This window comes from Oryx dammah, unplaced genomic scaffold (genome assembly GCF_014754425.2).
Source record: "Oryx dammah isolate SB20612 unplaced genomic scaffold, SCBI_Odam_1.1 HiC_scaffold_12, whole genome shotgun sequence".
Classification (NCBI taxonomy): Eukaryota; Metazoa; Chordata; class Mammalia; order Artiodactyla; family Bovidae; genus Oryx; species Oryx dammah.
The window spans coordinates 63071682-63094754 of record NW_024070196.1 but is presented as its reverse complement, the minus strand read 5'-3'; the positions used below and the strand labels follow the sequence as shown (position 1 = coordinate 63094754).

The window sequence follows — 23073 nt, the reverse complement described above, 5'->3', positions numbered from 1 at the left end:
GGATCCTGGTGGGCTGCAGTCAATGGGTTCAAAAAGAGCTGGACACGACTGAACAACTAAGCCTGTTATAGCTTGTTACAAATAATGCTGCTGCATGCGCCTCATGTTTGTCCCTCGCTGCACATAAACAAGAAGAAGGAAGATGCTTGGTTACAGGGCATGTGTCCTCAACTTTTACTAGGCTGTGCTGAATTGTTTTCCAAAGCAACTATACCAGTTTACACTCCCATCCACAGAGTTTGAGAATTTCTCTCGCTTGACATTTTTGTTATCCTATAAGGTTTAAAAATTTTTACCAGTGTGTTAAGTATGCAACTGTATTCCACAAGGGTAAAAATTTGCATTTAAAACATTTTTATTAGCCATTTTATTCTTCAACAAAATGCCTGCTAGTCATTGAGTCAGTTGGGTTTCTTTTTTCTTCATCCCTAAATTCTCTTTGTGTGTGTCTGTTAGTCACTCAGTCGTGTCCGACTCTTTGCAATCCCATGGACCTGTAAGGCTCCTCTGTCCGTGGAATTCTCCAGGCGAGAATACTGGAGTGGGTTGCCATGCCCTCCTCCAGGGGATCTTCCCAACCCAGGTGTCAAATGTGGGTCTCCTGCATTGCAGGCAGATTCTGTACCATCTGAGCCCACTAGGGAAGCCCCAAATTCTCTTTATGCATTATTTTTTCATTCTGTACTTTTTCTTTTCACTTTCTAAATATCTTTTGATAAACAAAAGCTCATTTTTCTTACAGCCAAGATTGCATGTTATTCCCTTTATGGTTGAGTTTCCCTGGTGGCTCAGATGGTAAAGAGTCTGCCTGAAATGCAGGAAACCCAGGTTTGATCCCTGGGTCAGGAAGATCTCCTGGAGAAGGAAATGGCAACCCACTCCAGTATGCTTGCCTGGAGAATCCCATGGACAGAAGATCTTAGCGAGCAAACACTTTACTTCCCTTTATGATTGATATTCTTTTGTATAAATTATGAAGAAACTTTTCCCTAAACCATGGTCATAAAGATAAATTTTATATTTGTTTCTAAAACTTTATAGTTTTGCCTTTCACATTTAGATCTTGATTTTGTGACAGTTTTGAAATCTAATTCACATACCATTCAGGAAATTCACCCTGTGAAGTACACAACTCAAGTTTGTTAGTATATTCAGAGTTGTGCAACCATCACCAAAATCAATTTTAAAACACTGTCATCACATTAAAAAGAGACCTCAACAGGGCTTCCCTGGCAGTCCAGTGCTTAAGACTCCATACTTTCACTACAGAGGGCATGGGTTTGATCCTAGTCCAGGAACTAAGATCCCACGTGCTGAGCAGCCAAAAATAAAGAAATAAAATACATATTAAAAAGAAAGAAACCTTTTATCCTATAGCAGTTACTTCTCATTTTCTCTCAACCCCCCCTGCCCTTGGTAGCCACTAACTACCTTTCCATCACTATAGATTTGTCTATTCTGGACATTTCATATAAATGCAATCATATAAGTCATCTGTTGTGATGCTTCTTCCATTTAGCATAGTGTTTTCCAAGTTGACCCATATATGCATCAGTACTTCATTCCTTTCTCTTTTTTTGATATTGTTTTTAAAAATATTTATTTATTTTTGGCTGTGTCATGTCTTAGTTGTAACACGCAGGATCTTTCATTGAGGTATGCGGACTTTGTAGCCCCATGGCATGTGAGTTCTTGATTCCCCAACCAAGGATCAAGCATGCATCTCCTGTATCAGAAGGCAGAATCTCCACCACTGGACCACCAGGCAAGTCCCACTTCATTCCTTTTTATTGACAACTAATATTCCACTGTATAGGTGTACTACATTTTGTTTCATTCATCAGCTGATGGACATTTGAGTTATTTCCACTTTGGGACCATTATGACTAATGCTGCTGTAAACATGTCTATTCGAGTTTTTGCATGGACACATTTCCATTTCTCTTGGGTATATACCTAAGAGAAGAACAACTGGGTCATATAAGAAGTCTATATTTAACCTGTTGAGGAACTGCTAGGCTGTTTTCCAAAGTGACTGCACCATTTTATATTCTATCAACAATATCCGAAGATTCCAATTTTTATGTTTCCTCCCCAACACTTGCTATTGTCTGACATTTTGATTGTAGCCATCCTAGTGGGTATGAAGTGATGGCTTATCGTGATTTTGATTTGCATCTTTCTGTTTCACATCTTTTGATATGTAGATTCTCTTGCAGTGTTCTTCAGCAAATGATGAAGAAAGTAGATGGTCTGTCCCATAGAGTTTCCTAGTTTGAATTTAGGTGACTACTGATGGAAGTGCTTTTTTTTATTAAAGTGTTTCTCATTCTTTGTTTTCCTTTGAACTGGAAATTAGATTCCAGACCTGTGCAGCCTAAACACTAGTCACTAGCCACCTGTGGCTATTTAAATCTAAGTTAATTTAAATTAAAAATTAAGTTTCTCCATCCCATCATATTTCAGATGCTCAGAGGCCACATATAGCTCATAGCTGTTGTGTTGAACAGTGAAGCTACAGAACATTTTCATCTCAGAAAGTTCTATTCTGTTGAAGTGTTGACCTGATCAGATTCAGTGAGGCTTAATCAAGATTAAGCTTTGCGTGATTTGAATCCATTGAAATCTGAGATTTGCTTTATGACCTAGGTTGTGGTCAATTTTTAGAAATGCGCTGTGTGCAAAGCATACACTGTATGATTGTAGGGTGCAGTATTATACTTGTGTTAGCTAATTGTTCTGTCTAGATTTTCTCTGTCCTACTGATTTTTCTGCCATGGTTTTCTGTTAATTTCTGACAGAGGTTAGTTAAGATCTGTTACTATTGGACTTCCTGAATAAACTATTGTACAGTTGACCTTTGAAAAGCATAGGGGGTTGGGGTACTGACCTTCTGTGTAGTCAAAAATCCATTTATAACTTAGGGTTGATCCTCTGCAGAGTCAACCAATCACAGATTCTGTAGTCCTGCTGAAAAGCATTTACTATTTAAAAAAAAAACTGCATATAAGTGGACCCACAAAGTTCAAATCTGTGTTGTTCAAGAGTCAACTGTATAGTGTGTACATACAATGGAATACTTTGCAACCCTGAAAAGGAGTGAGGAATGTCATTATAAACAGCTCTGAAGGGATCTCCTGGATAGATTTCCCAGTGAACATACTGGTGGAAAAACAGCATTTTGAGTTTGAAGGCATATGCCTAAGAAAGGAGGAAAGCAAATCTTCGTGTGTATTTGCTTCTATTTAAGAAAAGGAACAATTTTTAGTACTCTAAAGCGTTTGAAATGATTGTTTACAGCAGGAAGAAGGTAATAGGGTAGAAGGGACAAGTATGATAGATAGATCTTTGAATATGCCTTATTTTGTTTTTGGCATCATTAGGTATATTTTACATAATGATAAAATAAAATTTCAAAATCAGTCTCCCCAAATAAAACAATAAAAGTGAACCAAAACATGTATCTCATTGCTGGTATAGATAGTCACATGGAAATCAACTATTTAAAGGGAGCTTAAACACAGTAATGTGCCTGTACAAACCCAGTGAAGTACTCTGAAGACAAATACTTAAAAAAATTTTTTTTATTTATTTTTGGCTGCTCTGGGCCTTTGCTGCTTTGCGTGGGTTTTCTCTAGTTGCAGCGAGTAGGAGCTACTCCTCGTGGTGGTGCACAGGCTTCTCATTGCGGGGGCTTCTCTCTTCACAGAGCACAGGCTCTAGCCGCACAGTAGTTGCGATGCATGGGCCTAGTTGCTCCTTGGCTGTAGAATCTTCTCAGGCCAGGGAGCAAATCTGTGCCCCCTGCATTGGCAGGCAGAATCTTATCCACTGTGCCACCCGGGGGTGTCCTGAAGACAAATAACTTTTGGACTTCCCTGGCTGTCCAAGACTCTTCACTTCCAATGCAGGAAGCAAGGGTTTGATCCTTAATCAGGGGACTAAGATCCCACATGCTGTAGCACAACCAAAAAAAACAAAACAAAAAAATAGAGAAGTACCTCTTTAAAAAATATTTCAAACGCTCTTTGGTAGTCATATTGACGATCGTGTTAGTATTGTTGTGTTGAGATTTTTGTGTGACTTGTGGAATAAAGCCAAGGAATAATTGTGTCAATGAACTGGAATTTTAGATAGGAGAAAGGGGAAGAGATATAAGTAAAGTAAGTTTAAGTACAAACCCCTTAATTGTGTATTTAAATTGATAGAATTAGAATAAACTCATGTATTTTATTAAAAAAAAAATACTTTCTTAGTGTCTCTAATGAAAAGCTTAGAAACAGTGCGCAACCCAGTGACAGTGAGCACCCCTTGTGTCTGGTTGTGGTATCTGCCACCTCCCCATTGAAAGAAATCGGAGCTCCTTGGGCAGATTCAAGGTCCAGGTTGAGAACATACAAAATAAACCTAAAAGCAACTTGGCATTTTGATAAGCAAGGAAAGCCATCAAAGACTGTTAAGGTCATGTCAAAAGGACTCAAGAGCCCACTTAAAGGGTTCCTGCACTGTCCAAAAGTGGGATAATTTTAGCACGTGAAGTGAAAGTTGCTCAGTCATGTCCGACTCTTTGCAACCCCATGGACTATCCAGTCAATGGAATTCTCCAGGCCAGAATATTGGAGTGGGAAGCCTTTCCCTTCTCCAGTGGATCTTCCCAACCCAGGAATTGAACCCAGGTCTCCCACATTGCAGGTGGATTCTTTACCAACTGAGTTATCAAGGAGGCCAATTTTAGCATCAATAGGAATAAATAATTGCCATAGAATGAAATATATCAAATACAGTTAAACCTGCAATCCCATAATATTAAAAACTCATCATCCCCTTTGAAGAATGCTATGGAACCGACTCATTCTGAAAACAGGCAAAGCAAGCATTTATCCTGCCTTTTTTCTCCCCAAACTGAACCTTGGGGCAACCAAATAGTTGATAAAGTTTCTCTTTATAGAAAGATTCCAGCTAATAAATAAAGAAGTGAAAGAGTTAGAATATTACCATTCTTTGCAGTCTCTTAAGAAAATCTGGATTTAGGCATGTGTATTAGAGCACTGACATCTTAAAACATCAGCCAGACCTTATGTACTTCTGTTGGAAGTACACTGTACTGCCTGTAAAATCTTTTTGACTGAATAACTCAGTCCTGCATCTGATAAGTCTTCTAGATCAAACTAGCAGTTTTCAGAAAATGCATGAAAGAGAGAAACATGTTGCATGACTCTGTAAGAATGCAATCCACAAAATCCAGAATGTGGGGGATTCTACAGGGCAAATTGTCCATAAAATTCTATGTTTAAAACTTTTCTTGAAGAATTGGAGGGTTTGCAACACAAGCTGGACACCCCTGCCTGGTGTTAACCAGCTCACTCCGAGCAGTGGCTGCGCGTAGATGGCCATTCACTCGCTAGTCTGCGTGAGTCCTGCCACCTGCAGCTTGACTCAGGCAGTACCTGCCCTTTAGGTAGCAGAGTCTGTGATTCCTGCTCTTTGTGTTTGCATCATAGTATCTCCTAGTTTTATCACCCCAAAGATGGAATTCTTTCTTGGGTATAGCAAAGATCTCGTACTCTTTAATTTCCCTCTTGTCTGGTTGTTTACGGTATTAATGTTTTCTTAACGATAAAGTCTCTTTGGTCAAGATGAAACCCTTCAATTTCTTCATTACCCTTTCTCCTGCTCCAATATTCATCTCTCTGACCATTCTTGTCGAAATCATTAGGACCCTCTAGCTTGTCCATGTCCTTCTGAAGATATTTTGAAATAAACTAGATAAAAGAAATCCAGATTTTAGTACTGAAATACTGCAACAAACGGAACTCCAGGCTGACGTGGATGCACTGTGCTTTGGCCGTTGCAAGTTAAAATCATTGTCACATTCTTTAATCTATGAGGTTTTATCAAAACTCTTTGGGCCACATAAGGCCCAGGGGCTGACTGCTGGACTCACTCCAGTAAGCATGTTGCCACTCCCCTCTCAGGACCGGAATAAGAAAGAAGCTTTGTTAATCTCTGCAACCCTCCACATGCAGAGATTGGACTGCTGTAATATTTGTGGGTGCAGCTCTAGAGATTACTTCAGACTCCAATGAAGAATGAAGAGTGTGCATGCTCAGTCATGTCTGACTCTTTGTGACCCCATGGACTATAGCCCACCAGGCTCCTCTGTCCATGGGATTCTCCAGGCAAGAATCCTGGAGTGGGTTGCCATTTCCTTCTTCAGGGGATCTTCAGACTCCAGCCCACTCCGAGTTTCATATGGGGCTTGTTGACTACTCACCAGCAGATTTCTTTTTTGCTTTGTTATGATCTCGTTTCTAACAATCTAATTATTAATAGTCATGGGGACGGAAGCAAGAACTCACAGAGCTGATATTGTCTCTGGCACTGTTCCAAGAGCTTTCCATGGTCCTGTTCAAACCAATAATCCTATGAAGTTGCTACACTTATGATTCCATTTTACAGGAATGGACAGGAAACAGACAGGGGCTTGGAAAGCCTAAGACTTTCCCAAGATTATAGCATGCGGGGGGCAACAGAGATGAGATTTGAACCTGAGAGACTCATGTTCCAAAGTCTTTGCATCTTTCATCACTATGCTATACTTATAAAACATAAGTCTCTTATAAGACAGAAGGGGATGACAGAGGATGAGATGGTTGGATGGCATCACCGACTCGATGGACATAAGTTTGAGCAAGCTCTGGGAGTTGGTGTGCTGGAGTCCATGGGATCGTAAAGAGTTGAACACGACTGAGTGACTAACCTGAACTGATATATCTCTTAATCTGAACAACTGAACTGATGTCTCTTAATCATCTTTTTTTTTTTTTTGGTCAAGCTGAAACTCTTGAATTTCTGTATTACCTTTCCTCCTTCTATACTTATCACTATGCCTCTGTTATAAAAAAATTTTTTTAATGGGAATATTTGCAATCTACTAGAATGTGTGTCTCTTAGCCATGTCTGACTCTCTGTGGCCCCATGGACTGTAGCCCACCAGGCTTCTGTGTCCATGGGATTTCCCAGGCAAGAATACTGGAGCAGGTTACCATTTCCTACTCCAGGGGATCCTCCCAAAATTATTTGATCTAAATGCATCATTTTTATCCTATGATTACTCCTTATTATCAAGATTACTCCTTCTAGCTTCATTTGGCTAGTGTAGGGAGACACCTGGTGGTGATCCAGTTTTTTAAAACTTCTCATGGAAAATTTCACACATACACAGTGGCGTGCTGCAGGCCGTGGGGTCACAGAGAGTCAGGGACACAACTGGACAACAACAGAAACAGAACAGATTAATAAATCCCTTCTATACCCATCACCCAGCTTCAACAGTTATGAGCATTCTGCCGTTCTGTTATCATCTTCACCTCCATCCACTCGCGATCCTCCACTCCCCATCTGATTCTTTTTATGGTTCTTTTCAAAATAGAATTTACATGTATCAAAATGCACAACACTGTAGCCATTCATCTTGACAAATAGATACACTCGTGTAACTCATAGCTGCCCCAAGTTAGGGAATGTTTCTATCACTCCAGAAATGTCCTCCGCCAGGCAATCCCCCATAACCAGGCAACAGTTGTGATTTTCACCGTAGATTAGTTTTGCTTGTCCTAGAATGTCATATAAATGGAATCATACAGCATGCAGGCTTTTGTGTCGGAGTTCTTTCGCTCGGCATAATGTCTGTGTCATTGTGCACACCTGTCGTTTCTCTTTCACTGCTTACCCATTCTATTGTATAGATGTTCCACTTCTGTTCTCTGGTTGATAGGAACTTGGATTGTTTCCAGTTTGGGGCCATCATGAATAAACTTGATGTAAACCTTCATGTTCCAGTCTTTTTGTGGACCTATGTCTACATTCCTCTTGTGTAAATACTTCGGAATGGAATTGCTACATCAAAGGGTAGAGGCTTGGTTAACTTCATTAGAAACTGCCAGACCTTCCCCCAGTGATTCGTCTGGTTGATCTTCCTGCCAGCAACGTATGACAGTTCCATCGTTTTACAACCTCGAGAATATTCGATGTTGTCTTTTTCATTTGAACTCTTCTGGTGGCACCTCATTGTGATTCTAAGGGTACATTTCTCTGATGACTAAAGATGTTGAGGACTTTTCTATGTGCTTATTGACCATCTGTCTATCTTCATTTGTGAAGCATCCATTCAAGTCTTTTTCCCAGTTTCTGTTAGGTCTGAGTTTTTTTTTTTTTTTCTTTTAACCAAGCTGGGTATTTTATTCTAGATACAAGTTCTTTGCAGGTATATAACTAACTCATGAACATTTTTTTGCCAGCTTGTGGCTGGCTGATTATTTCTTAACAGTGTCTTCGAATGAGAAGGTTTATGTTTGATGAAGTCTAATGGGCATGATAATAGCAGGTCATAGGGTGGGAATGAGGATCAGTAGAGATAATACATGTCAAACGGTTAGTGTCATGCTGAAGCGGTGAATGCTGAGTCCCTGGCAGCAGCTGCTGGTGCTATAGTTACTATCATTACTTGTATCCCTAACCAGATCATAAATGCTTAATGAAGAAAGCATAATGTAACCTCTGCTCTCAGCTATCCCCAGGGTCTGGGATCTTGCTATTTCCATACCAGACATATGATTAAAATGACACGATAAGTGAGTTGCTGAGGAAGGTTGTGTTTTCCGTAGAAAGAAGAAGTGAGACGCAAGCACATCCGTCTGCACATGGAAGGCGCGCTGACTGCCCGGGACAAGGTTGGGGTGCAGGATTTTGTGCTGCTGGATGCATACACCAGTGAATCTGCTTTCCTGGACAACCTCCGGAAGCGTTTCAGCGAGAACCTCATCTATGTAGCGTAACTCATTTCTCAGCTGTTTTTCCTAGAGTGGTGGTTCCCTTCTGGTCCTTGGCCTTAAAAAAATTTTTTTTTAATTTATTTAATTTGTTTAGCTGCACTGGATATTAGTTACAGCCTGTAGGATCTAGTTCCCTGACCAGGGATCAAACCTGAGCCCCCTGCATGGGGAGAGTGGAGTTGTAGCCACTGGACCACCAGGGAAGTCCCCTGGTCTCTAGTCTTGATGGCTGTGAACAGTATCACTCTAGGCTGACCATCAGAGGGGGCCTGTCCAGGAACCACTGGCAGCTGTACTGTGATCCTTTGTATTAAGACCTTTCCAGCTGCCAGTGCTGGAGACCCAACTGAAATCAGCCTAAGCCCCAAGAGAGAATCTGTCAACCTATGTAACTTCAGGGTCCAGAAGCAGATCTCTAGGGTCTAGGATGATGTCTTGAGGACTCTTTCCCATACTTCTGCTTTCTTTTGCATTGGTTTCCTTCTGCAGCAGCCTCTCTGCATGGTGGCAAGGCAGCTGCCAGCAGAACTAGGCCTTTCTTAACACACTAAGTGGGGCAGTCTTGATCACTCGGTTGTTTGTCTGCCCGTGCCAGCTAGGTTCCATGACAGTGGAGGCATCCCCCCCCACCCCGCCCACGCACACACAACCTGATCTATTTATTGTGTTGTATCCCAGTACCGAAGGGGCACACGGGGATCATAGCACATGCTGGTCTTTTGCCAGAGCCATTTGCACCCTGGAATGCCTCACTAGTGCTTTGGTCTGTTCCTCTAGACATATATTGGGACCCTCCTTGTGTCTGTGAACCCATACCAAGAGCTGGGAATCTATACTCTGAGCCAGATGGAACTTTATCAAGGGGCCAACGTCTTTGAACTGCCCCCACATGTGTAAGTAGCACCCATGGAATCAGCAATAGAAGTATTTTTCTCTTTCTGCCTCTCTTTCCCCCCACTCCCTTCACCACATATGTCCATCTATTACCCACCCACCTACCCACCCATCCACCCATCCATCAACCACCCCATCCATCCATCCATCCATCCATCCACTTTCCATCCATCCACTATCCACCCATCCACTTGCCTACTCATCCATCCATCCACCCACACACTCACCCATCTACCCCTTCACCCATCCATTCACCCATCCACCCATTATCTAACTATCCATCCATCCACCCACACACTCACCCACATACCCACCCACCTATCCATCATCCATCCACTAATCTATGCATCCACCCATCCACCTACACATCCACCCATCTACCCATCCATCCATCCATCCGTCATCCACCCCATTCATTCATCCATCTACCAATCCTCTTCATCCACTTGTCTACTCATCCATCCATTCACCCACACACCCATCTGCCATCCACTCCATTCATCCATCCATCTACGTATCTACCCACCCACCCACCTACCCATCCATCCATCCCCCGCTCATCCATCCATTCATATACCCGTCCATCTACATTCTTGATACATGCTCATTAGGTTCTGTACCTCACTTAAATTACTCCCTTATTCTGAAATAAATCTTTCAACACAATAGAAAACAGCAGATCATTATCAAATCTCATTTTAACTGTGATGAAAAGTAGCATCTTTGTATGACAGCTGTAGCTAGAGTTACCTTCTCTGGGAAGTGGACTGCTATAGTGCCACCTACTGGTGCTTGAATATCATGGCAGCTGATCTCCTGGAGAAGGAAATGGCAACCCACTCCAGTACTCTTGCCTGGAAAATTCCAGGGACGGAGGAACCTGGTAGGCTACAGTTCATGGGGTCGCAAAGAGTCGGACACGACTGAGCGACTTCACTTCACTGAGAAGAATGCCGGTGACTATAACTTACCAGGACTGGCGATCCGTTAAAAAAAGCAATATTCTGCCTGATCTGTATGTGACTCTCAGGCATTGCTGAATTTCCCTCTTCTCCTCTTTGGTTGACTTTTGGGCCATTATTTAGAGCCTTGCTTCCTTTTTCTTGGTGATTCACCCATTCCCCTCCCAAGGCATTTATAAATCTTTCTGCCTCACCACCACCAGCGATTACAGAAATACTCAGCTTTCAAACAGCCACATCCTAAGAGTAAACCCCAGGAAACCTTCGTGCTTCAGTTTCTGATCTTGTAGATAAAGCCTTTATAATAGTATCTGATCTTGTATATAAAGCCTCTATAATAGTGCCCTAAACTTCTGTTTTTAAAACAGAAATTTTTAATATTTTTTGTTTCCTATCTCTATATATTTAGTATTTTAGTTTTTGAAGGAAAAAAAATGAGCTCTTATATCTGTTGCATTATTTCATATTTAGACAAGATATTACTTCCACCTACATTTAATAGGACATCTCTTGGGGATGTAATTTAGTACACAGATTATTCTTATAAGAAATGTTGATTGATTATTTTAAATTGGTATATTCTGAAAAAATTTTTTATTCCTGCCCCAAGTCTTTACTTTAACTACTATTAGAGTTTGGGGGCTTCCCTGGTGGCTCAGACAGTAAAGAATCCACCTTCAACGCAGGAGACCCAGAGTCCATCCCTGGGTCGGGAAGATCCCCCTGGAGAAGGGAATGGGAACCCACTCCAGTATTCTTGCCTGGAGAATCCCATGGACAGAGGAGCCTGGAGGGCTACAGTCCACGGGGTTGCACAGAGTCGGCAGGACTGAGTGACTAATACTCATTAGAGGTTTGCTATCTAGTGGGTAATGGTGAAGGTTTGCTAGCTCTGTGAGCTAAGTGCCTGGTGCCACAGTCTGGATGTGGCTTCTGAGAGTCCGGGTAGTTTGTCCTTCTGCTCTGATGGGCATCAGAGCCAAGGGAAATAGTGTTATAGTCTCTTCCACTCCTTCTTTTAAAAAAACAATTGTTTGCCTGGTCTTTATTGCAGCAACATGGGAGCTTTAGTTGCAGCCTGTGAACTGTTAGTTGCGGCATGTGGGATCTAGTTCCCTGGCCAGGGATCAAACCCGGGCCCCCTGCATTGGGAGCTCGGAGTCTTAGCCACTGGACCTCCAGGGAAGGCCCTACTCCTTCCGTTTCTGTCTCACTCCTTCTCCAGCTATGCCATAGCTGACAACGCTTACCGCATGATGTGCTCTGAGCTAAATAACCACTTCATCCTCATTTCTGGAGAGAGCGGGGCAGGGAAAACAGAGGCCTCCAAGAAGATCCTTCAGTATTTTGCAGTGACCTGCCCGATGACCGAGTCACTGCAGGTAGCCCGTGACAGACTGCTGTTCTCCAACCCAGTACTGGAGGTAAGTGATCCTTAAGGACCTAGAAAGGGGGGTTCCAGGGAGTCACTAAGTAAGAAGGGCCGCTGCTTGGCTGGGTCGGTCAAAATGGGCAGGTCTAGGGGTTAAGAAGAGAACAGATCACATGGGTAGTATAATCAGTCCCTTATGTATGAACAGACTGCATTCTGATAGAGTGTTCTAAAGTCCAGTTTGTTTATAAGTCCAACAAAGTTAGCCTAGGTACCCAACTAACACAATCAGCTATACAGTACTGTGCTGTAATAGGCTTATAATGCTTTTCACACAAATAATACATAAAAAAATAAACACTTTTAGCCTTAGAGTACAGTACCTTGAAAAGGACAGTAGTGCAGCAGCTGGTATCCAGGGGCTGGCATCGAGTGAACGGGCAGGAGGAGTTCCTGACTGGTGGGGGGAGAGGAGGTGGGCATGATAAAGCTGAAGGATCAGCAGCAACAGGAGGTGGAGGGCAGGCTGCACGTGAGACGCGCAGTAACTTACGCGACTGGACACGCAAATGCGTGTTTGCATCTCTGAAAGCTCACACCTCGAAGGTTCGTACACAGGGAACTTACTATACTATTAGTATATAGTTAACTGTGTCAGTTGGGTCCCTAGACTAACTTCGTTGGGCTTACAAACATGCTTTTGGAACAGAACTTGTTCGTGCGTAGGGGACTTACTGTATCATGGTGAAGGGTGTGACCTTGAAGTCCAGCAGGCATGGAGACTAAGCCCAGGGTGATCACGTAGCAGCAAGCTTCTGCATATCATTCATATCCTGGAGTCAGTTCCCCGTCTGGAAAGTGGGCCTACTCACAGTACCTGCCTCTTAGGAGGTAGAATTAGTAAGCACTAAAATAATATGCTATTATTCATTAATATTTCTATTAATTAAAATCATCCTGATTATTATTTTTACTACTGTAATTCTCTGACTTGTTGGATGATTTTGAATATGTTATTTTCTCCTGTGTTTTTGTTGCTCTTTGTGTAAAAGGCATTTATGGTTGAAGGGATTTTCCCAGTAGACCTTTGGGCTGAACAGTGTACATCTATACTATAGGAAGATGTCTGCTGATGGGGGCCAGCAGGGATGCTTTCTAGAACAGCCAGGGCCTAGGGTCCTATCTAGCTCTCCTTGCATGCATGCTGTCACTACAGTTGCTACAGTTGTGTCTGACTCTCTGCAACCCACCAGTCTCCTCCGTCCATACAATTCTCCAGGCAAGAATACTGGAGTGGGTTGCCATGCCCTCCTCCAGAGGATCTTCCAGACTCAGGGACCGAACCTGCATCTCCTGTGACTCCTGCGTTGCAGGCAGATTCTTTACCACTGAGCCACTAGGGAAGCCCCAACTTCTCCTTAGGCCATTTTTAATCTATTCCTAGAATGGATTCTAGAGAAAAGATATTTTCCCCTTCTTTTCTGTGTCCAACCCCAATATTTGCCATCAAATGCTCTGTAAATAGTGATTTCTTCTTAGCAGATAAAGTGGCTTCCATTCCTGGCTCCCCCTTCTCTCCTCCAATGAGCTTGTCATTCAGGGTCAGGTATTCTATGAACAGGAGAGCTTCAATGTCAGCGAATGACAGATGGGTTCAGTGTCTCCTCCCTTTGTATTCCAAGGCTTTTGGAAATGCCAGAACACTCCGGAATGACAACTCCAGCAGATTTGGGAAATACATGGACATACAATTCGACTTTAAGGTACATTGATGTTCCTATTACTGCTTCCTGGGGACCCCTTAACTTTGAGAGCAACAGAAAGTCAACTCAAGGCACCTTAAGAAAGGAAGGGTTTTCTTCTTGGCTCAAATATTTGAAAAATTTAGGGTTAGCAATAGTTTTAGGAAATGCCAATAAAGACCATGATGACATATCCTATTAGTATGTGGGCAAAAATGAAGAAGTCTGGTGATACCAGGTGTTGGCAAAGATGTGGATCATGAGGAATTCCAACACACAGCTGGTGGAAGGGGTGTACATTGGTCAAACCCATTTGGAAAACAGTGTGTCATCTTGGGGTGCTGAAATCACATAATCTAAGGTGGAGCCATTCCACTCCTGGAAATATTCCTAGAGATGGGTAAGCATGGCCTCAACAGCACTGCTCATGAAGGTAAAGGGACTGGAAAGAACCACATATCTGGCCAGGATTGAATGCCCATCAACAGGAGAAGGGCCCAATTGTGGGGTGCTCATATGATGAGACATTTTATGGCAGCAAGAGCATGTGAATGCCAGCTGCATGCAACCTAGACAGGTCATGAGAATGTACTGGATGTCAGTGAGATGCCATTTCTTACAAAGCTTGAAAAGATTCCAGAGTAAACACTCTATTGCTTAGGCGTACATGATTATATGACATGAGCTGGCAAACTTACATGGATAGGGTCTTGGGCTTTGTGGACCATACAGCCTCTGTCCCAGTGACTCAGCTCCACTGTTGTAGTATGAAAGGAGCCAGAGAAGATATATAATGTATTGTACACAGTTTAAATGGGGGCTCATGCAGTGTTCTTGCCTGGAGAATCCCAGGGATGGGGGAGCCTGGTGGGCAGCATGGAAGTAGGAGGGGTAGGCAGTGTTCTCAGGGACATGTAATTCCAAGTGACACCTTAGACTAGAGGACAGTAGCTGGCTGAGCGTTTAGTATAGTGATGAAGACAGATTAAGGATTTCCCAGAGGCTGGAACATGGGTTTCTGGTCATGCATGCACAGACTGAAAAAATTTTAATAGCATACATATTTTTAAGCTTTTTCAAGAATCCAACACATACTAAGAAGGACACAGCTCATGGCCACAGCTCAATAAATTTTTCCATTTGAATCTACCTGTGTAACCTCCACTCATCTCAAGATATTAACATTTCCAACACCTCGAAATTTCTCCTACCCATCTCTGACAAATATCTGCCCCCCGCTTCCCAAAAGTCATCACTGTTCTGGCATCTATAATCACAGATTCATTTTGCTGGTTCTTGAGCTTCAGAACAAATGGAATTATATAGTTGTTCTATTTCATGTTTGGCCTCTGTGAATCAGCCTGTCTTGTAAGATTCGACTGTGTTGCTGCGTGGAGTTGTTCATTTTTTGATTGCTCGACTTTTATCACTGTTTATCTGTTCTCTGTGATGGACATTTGGGCTGTTTCCAGTCTGGGGCTAGCTATTGCAAGCAGTGCTCTGAACATTCTTGTACCTCTTTTAGGAGATGTAAGCACTCATTTATGCCGGCTGTATACCTAGAAGTTGCCCTGCTGGATTCTTACCAGCAATGTTATAACTGAGTTCCAGTTTCCCCACGCCCTTGCCAACATTTGGTATTGTCATTCCTTTAAATCTTAGGCATTCTGGTGGCATATAGTGGTTTTTCTGGTAGGCTGCCGTCTACAGGGTCGCACAGAGTCAGACACGACTGAAGCGACTTAGCAGCTGCAGCAGCAATTTTAATGAAGTTTTGCTCATTGGTCCCTTAAAGACCCTCTTGTATATTAAAGTCTTTTGCTCATTTTTAATTGGGTAATTTTTTCTCATTGATTGGCAAGTGTTCAATATATGTAATGGAATACAAATCTTCATTGAATATATTATTTAAAATGATAATTAAGACAATAATAATTAATATTGGCATAAGAATATATTGACATTAAGAGGCTGATGGCCCAGAACAGAGGCTAGAAGTAGCCCAACTCTCCTTACCTATAAGGTCACCAGACTTATGACCAAAACACCACTGAGATTCAGTATCGATAAAATTGTCTTTCCAATAAATGGTGGTCAGCTGGAAATCCATATGGATAAAGAGAACTTTGGCCTCTGTTTCACTCCATATACAAAAATTAAATCATGATGTATCATAGTCCTAAACATGGATGGTAAAACAATTGATTCTAAATGAAAACAGAACATATCTTCATCACCTTGGTGGGGTCAGGAATGGAACCCAGAAAAGGCGAATCTTAGAAGATGGATAGATCAAGCTGATTCAGACTCACAATTTCAGTTCATCAGAAGACACTAGTAAGAGAGTGGCCTTGATTATTGTCTTGGCTGGATTTTTTTGTTCTCTTTTGAAGGGCATTCCCGTAGGCGGGCATATCATCAGTTACCTGATAGAAAAGTCTCGAGTTGTCTATCAGAATCAGGGCGAGCGGAATTTCCATATCTTCTACCAGCTGCTAGAGGGTGGAGAAGAGGAGCTCCTTGCTTACCTGGGACTAGAGCGAGACCCCCAGCTGTATAAATACCTCTCACAGGTTAGAAGGACCATAACCTGTCTCTGGTGCCCCTTTGGCGGTGGGGTGGGGTGGGGTGGCGGTGTTAGTTCTGTGGGATGTTCAGTAACTTTCTCATGGCCGTGTTACTGGATCCTGATGCCACAGTGCCTTTGGAAATGGCTCAGGCATTTCACCAGTACTATTTTGATTTCATGATCTTCTGTGACTTTGGCAAACTTGGTGCCTGTGCTTTGCAGTATATTGGCACTGTTTCTAAACCTCTAGGTATTCTTTAAGGTCTGACTTAACCTAGCCCTGTCCTTGAAGGGGAGGGAGTCCATGGTGCTGGTTGTGTATTTGGGAGGTTGCAGATTTAACATTCCAGTTCACTGGTGAATATTTTCATGGTATGACACCTTTGTTTTTGCTGTGCAACAAGGAACTCTTTTAAAATGATGAATCTTCAGGTAATTGGGAAAAATCTGTACTACAAAAGCAAAATAATAGTAAAAAAAAAAAAAACAACCAAAAAAAACAAAAAAAAAAAACAACCCTCATGTAGAAGATTTTCCGTTTAAATTGCGACACTGGTAGTCTGTTGCTTATTTAAAAGACAACTTCTAGACTTAGTGGGAGAAGTCTTATCACACCTCCTGTATCATCTGTATTTCTCTAGATACAAAGTTTTATTTCCTTCAGGGAAGATCTCCTTCTATCTAATCCTGCCTTGAAGTTTTTGATGCTGGTTCCTAAGTGTATCAAGATTGTTTTCTTGAATTTAAACACTGTCATTTACTGTATGTTTTGGTAGATATCTATTGAGATAAATGTCTTCAATTTGTTCAGCAAAAATGGCAAGAAAGCCTACTTTAAAAACCATACACACAAAAAGATATACCACTGATATGTATCTTTGAAAATTTTCACAGAACAGATTTTTTTAAACAAAATCCCAAATTTGAAAAAAGCTGCAGTTGGCAAATCGTCAGGTGCTAGACAAGTAGAATAAAACCTATTTTTTTCACAGCTCAGAACATTATAGAACTAGCTTTTTAATGCTCGCAGAGAAAAATTTTGACACCTAACTGTCCTTATGAAAATGCTGTTAAGCGGCCCAATTCTGTGTCAACAGGGTCGCTGTGCCAAAGAGTCGTCTGTTAACGACAAGAATGACTGGAAAACTGTTTCCAATGCCTTTTCTGTCATCGATTTTACTAAAGATGATCTTGAGGTATGAGCCCCTCGAGGGTGGAGCTCCCTATGGTCAGGCTTGGGGTTGAGGAAACCATCCTGGTTTCTTGGGGATGACACAGAGTTGCCAGAGTGAGCAAATAAAGATACAGGATACCTAGGTGCATTGAATTTCAGATAAACACTGGCTAGGTTTTTAGTAGAAGTATGTCCCAACATTGCGTGGGACAAGCTTCATGCTAAAAACAATTAGACATTGCTTACTAACACAACATTGTAAAGCATCTTTACTCCAATAAAATTTTTTTAACTAAAAAGAATTAAACATTAGGCATTGCTTATTTGAAATTCAGATGTTAGCTGGGCATTCTGCAGTTTATCCAGTAGCCCCATATTTCCCCAATATTGGGTGCCAGCAGGGAGTCATGTTTCTTCTTCCTCTCAGACCCAGTCTCAAATATTTAATCCCCTAGAATGGTAGGAATAGCATTTATTTATGCTTTTATACTGGAACAAGTTGGACCAAATGGTAGGATTTATAAACATTTTGTTTTTACATCTTTTGTCTTTTTTGGGGAGTGAGGAGGATTGTGAAACTGTTGCCCTTGCAAGGACCAGAATACAATTTAAGAAAAATTTACGTGTGTATGTGCGTATCTGGGGCCATGGCATTTGAACACTGGATGGCTTATTGGCAGGGGACAAAGGGAGATACCAGAATAGTGGTGTTCCATGCTGGACATAAGTGAGGGAGCATCCTGCCCTCCACTGAAGTTCCTTCCCTCTTCCCTTAATATCAGAAGTGGCTAAGAGCCCACGGCCAATTTCTGGAGAAGGATCTGTGATCTCCAGTCTGGAATCAGGGGTGCGGGGGTGGGCAGGTCTCCCCTGGGTACCACTTCTGATGACGTTTATCAATCGGGTGGCCGCTGTCTTCTCTGCCTGCCCTCCTCACCACTTCCCACGTTCCTAGGATCTCTTTGGAATTATTGCCAGTGTCCTGCACCTGGGGAACATTTGTTTTGAAGAGAACCAGCAAGGCTGTGCCTCTGTACCAGACACTCACGAGATCAAATGGATCGCCAAGGTGATGGTCCACTTTGGGAGAGGTGGGGTGGCGGTCAGGAGAGGCCCCAGACCCTGTCAGAGATGGAGGGGCAGGGGAGGAGAGCAAGACAGCCGGGTCCCCATGTGCCAGGTGGCTACCATCTCGTTCTCCCATTTGACACTGGTTAGGCGGTGGGCAAGGGAGCGAGTAAAAGCCAGTCGGTTGAAAGACCACACATGGGCTGTGCTTTGCACAGATATGGTCTCTGTTGCACAGGTATGGTCTGTGTTGCACCAGAACACGATTAGCAGGTGGCAAAGATGAACCTGAGCCTGCGACACCACCGACTTTTCAGTAGGGAGTCAAGTTGGGTTGCTGAATGGCATTTTGTTTTCCATTTATTCAGCTCCTAGGGGTCGACCCATGGGTCCTTCTGGAAGCTCTCACCCACAGAAAGATTGAAGCCAAAACAGAGGAGGTAAAAATGGCTCTGGGGGGGAATGTGCCCACCCTCCCCGCTGCTGCTGCCAGTAGGGTGGTGGCCCCAGGAGAGGCCAGACTCCTGAATCCTGCCTACCAGGTCCTGTGTGGTCCAGCTTCTGTCAGTATCTCCGGCCTTCACCTCCCCCATCCCTTGACATCCCACCCCCATGAGCTCTTGGTGCTTCATGCTTGCCCTGCCTTCCCTCCATGGGGTCTTTGCATATACTGTTCCCTCTGCTGCAACACCCTTCTGTGTGCTTCACCTAGTTAAATCCTTCCCAGCCTTCAGTTCCCAGGGATCACTTCCTCAAAGACCCTCCCCTGCTCATCCCATCCCTGCCCTAAAGCGCCATGGGTCTCTCCGTATAGGGCTTGTCGCTTTCAGCTTCAGAACTATGCGATGCTTCCTGGTGTGACTCGTTAGCTGTTGTGCTGTGCTCAGCCACTCAGTCGTGTCCGACTCTTTGTGACCCCGTGGGCTGTAGCCCGCCAGGCTCCCCTGTCCATGGGATTCTCCAGGCAAGAGTACTGGAGTGGGCTGCCGTGCCCTCCTCCAGGGGAGCTTCCCAACCCAGGGGCCGAACCTGCGTCTCTTGTGTCTACAGCGTTGGCTGGCAGGTTCTTTACCAGTGGTGTCACCTGGGAAGCCCTGGCTTGTTGAATGCCTTCTGCCAAATATGAGCCCACAGAGGCTGAAACTGTGTGTCTTGGTTGAGGCTGTATCTCAGCACAGTGCCTGGCACTCAAGGAACAGCACAGACGGGAGGTTCTTCCCCCATCAAGTATCCTTCTCTAGTCATCTTTATTTATTGATTTGGCTGTGCCAGGTCTTCCTTGCAGCATGTGGGATCTAGCTACCTGCCCAGGGATCAAACCTGGGTCCCCTGCATTGGGAGCACAGTCTTAGTCCCTGGACCATCACGGAAGACCCTCTCCCCCAGTCATCTTTAAAGCCTGGGTTGAAAACTCGGGGGGCTTTAAAAATTTTTTAACCTCTATTGTTCTTCTCAGGTGCTATGCCCATTGACACTAGAGCTCTCTGCCTATGCTAGAGACGCTATGGCAAAGGCTGTTTATGGGCGAACATTTACTTGGCTGGTCAACAAAATCAATGCCTCCTTAGTGAACAAGGTTGGTCCACGCATATTGGGTGCCTGTGCTCTTTAACATGGCCATGTTTTATAACCAACACCTTTAAAGAATTTGTGAGAATTGAACGTAAGCTCCTGGTGGGCAGAGATACTGTCTTTCCATGTCTACATTTCCAGTCTCTAGCACACCGTAGGCTCACAAAAATGCTCTGACAAATGATCTTGTCAGTGTGTCCCCAAGTCTGGGATGCACAGCATTTGAAGTGTACACAGAACATTTTCATTTTAACAGTAGTATATTTTAATATGTATAAGAAAAAAAAAAAAAAGACAGTTCCTTTGAACTCACCCTAAGGACATATTTCCTTTTTAAGCAGAATTATTTAAATTAAAAAGGGAACGGTGGGATGATTCGGGAGAATGGCACTGAAACATGTATAATATCATATATGAAATGAATCGCCAGTCCAGGTTCGATGCATGATACAGGATGCTTGGGGGTGGTGCACTGGGATGACCCAGAGGGACAGGGAGGGAGGAGGGAGGGGGGTTCAGGATAGGGAACACGTGTATACCCGTGGCGGATTCATGTTGATGTATGGCAAAACCAATACAATATTGTAAAGTGATTAGCCTCCAATTAAAATAAATAAATTTATATTAAAAAATAAACATTTAAAAAATCAAAAAGGGAGCTGACGCGAAGCTGGAAGTTGAGGCAATGATATGAGAGCAATGGGATGCCAGGATGCTGTGAGACTCATGGAGGAAATGAGCAAAGGATGGATTTGGATACATTGACTCAGCATATCATACAGAATGCTACATTGTGTCCCTTAAGAAGAAAAGTCATATTCTCTTTAAATAGCCATCCTTGCCTGACAGCACTTGGTCCTCTGTTGAAAATGATCCAAAATACCTGCTATCTCTCCTGGGTGAACATATCTTCCTGCTGTCAATAGCTCCCTTCCTTCCTTCTTCCCTCCCTCCCTCTCTCCATCTCTCTTTTTCTTTCCCTTCCTCTTCTCTTCCTCTATCTTGCTCTTCTTTTTTTGGACTGAATGTGGGCTTAGGGGGCTGAGAAGGGCTGAAGCAAGGAAGTGAATCAGAAGGAGAAGGTCAGTCTCTCTACTCTGATGATGAATATGAAAGCCGGGATGGGACCTAGGGAGGCTGCAGGCAGGAGGAGGCAGGCTGGGAAAATTATCTCCAGCCTGTTTCTTCTGAAAGCCACATGGCGGATTCAGGGGCAGTTGCCAGATACTGAGTGTTACAAAGTAAATAACCTCAGTGGTTAATGTAGTATGTGTTACTTTGACTAGGACTTTACTGGGAAAACTGTGATTGGACTGCTGGATATCTATGGGTTTGAAGTCTTTGACAAGAATGGGTGAGTTTGTTTGATTTCATTGTGATCCACTGGTTCCTCATTTTCAAGGTCTGAGTCTGGTTTATGACATTTCTGATGTTATTGAAATTCATTTTCCTGTTCCTAGAAATTCTCCAGGTTTGCATAGCCCCTGCCTCATAAACTTTTCCAGAACCAGAATAACCATTAAAAATGCAAATGTCTTTTACTTTGACTCTTCTTATCAGTTTATTAAATTATTTGTTTAATAAGGACTTCAGTTTTCTATATGGAAAAAGCATCCTTAAAAATAAGTAAATATAATTATTTTGAAAAACTTGGTCTACTCACGTAGCTTTAGTTACTTAAATCTTTTGCACCTCCAGTTTTGAACAGTTCTGTATAAATTACTGCAATGAGAAACTCCAGCAACTATTAATTGAGAGAACCCTAAAAGCGGAACAGGCAGAATATGAAATGGAAGGTATAGAGGTAAATGTTTCAATGTTTTCTCCTCATTTGATTTCTTAACCAAGCAAAAGACATTTCTGTGAGAAATATCATTTCATTGGAAGTTTTTCCTGATGAGTACTAAGAATTATTTTTTCACTCCTTCTCTGCTTGTTTCCTGGGAAATTATTTTGATAGTCAGCAAGTATTCTTTTTGAAATGTTAGAGATAAAAAAAAAATCAGATTTGGAAAAGAAAAGTTGGACAATCAATTTAAAAGAAATATATTTGATGTTCAATTTTAATCCTTCCTGGATAATTCTTTCCTCATTGTCATTTTAGTGGGAACCAATTCAATATTTCAACAACAAGATCATCTGTGATTTGGTAGAAGAGAGACACAAAGGAATCATTTCCATTCTGGTGAGAAAATTAACATTGACTTGGAGTTCATTCCATGGTATCCTCGATACTCAGAAGATCTCTTCCCCAGGCTTACAAAGAGTGAAATCCACTGTATTATTGAAGGGTGCAAGTTGAACTCTTTTGCTGAATTTTCGCTCCCAGTTTTAGACTGAGCTTTCCCCTCTTATTCAAATTCATCTATGGTTTGCCATAGATGGATTCAGAGAGCATAGAAATGTTGCTTTGTAAGAATTGTCTCACCAAGCTGAACCCAGTTTTCTTGTTGTTTTAATAAAAGCTACATGGTTGATTCATTTTAAAAAATATTTTATATTGGACTATAGCGCTAGTTTCAGTTATACAGAAAGGGATTCAGTTACATATATACATATATCTATTCTTTTTCAAATTCTTTTCCCATTTAGGTTATTACAGAATACTGAGCAGAGTTCCCTGTACTATGCAGTAGGTCTTTGTTGGTTATCTGTTTTAAATAAAGTAGCGTGCATATGTCAATTTTGATTCATTATTTTTTAAGCTTTATTTCTCAGTCTTGTTACATATTATGGGTCTGCAAGTGGTGGGTGTAGAAGACGTTCTCTGCTTCTGTCTTTTGGCCATACTACTTGGCATGGAGGATCTTAGTTCCCTGACCAGGGATTGAACCCACTCCCCCTGCAGTGGAAGCACAGAGTTCTAGCCGCTGAACCACCATGGAA

At 42.5% G+C, this 23073-nt stretch overlaps 1 protein-coding gene across 1 annotated transcript in view; it reads left to right on the top strand.

Moving 5' to 3' along the window:
* Positions 1-8696: 8696 nt before the first annotated feature.
* Positions 8697-23073, top strand: part of MYO1H (myosin IH) — a 39157-nt gene continuing 24780 nt past the window's right edge. The window contains exons 1-12 of the mRNA XM_040250925.1: positions 8697-8828; positions 9612-9727; positions 11916-12114; positions 13745-13825; positions 16198-16377; positions 17471-17569; positions 18503-18616; positions 18984-19055; positions 20072-20191; positions 21474-21541; positions 21886-21991; positions 22292-22372. Of these exons, the coding sequence (XP_040106859.1) occupies positions 8703-8828; positions 9612-9727; positions 11916-12114; positions 13745-13825; positions 16198-16377; positions 17471-17569; positions 18503-18616; positions 18984-19055; positions 20072-20191; positions 21474-21541; positions 21886-21991; positions 22292-22372 (1362 nt within the window). The 5' untranslated portion in view covers positions 8697-8702. The remainder of the gene's footprint in view (positions 8829-9611; positions 9728-11915; positions 12115-13744; positions 13826-16197; positions 16378-17470; positions 17570-18502; positions 18617-18983; positions 19056-20071; positions 20192-21473; positions 21542-21885; positions 21992-22291; positions 22373-23073) is intronic.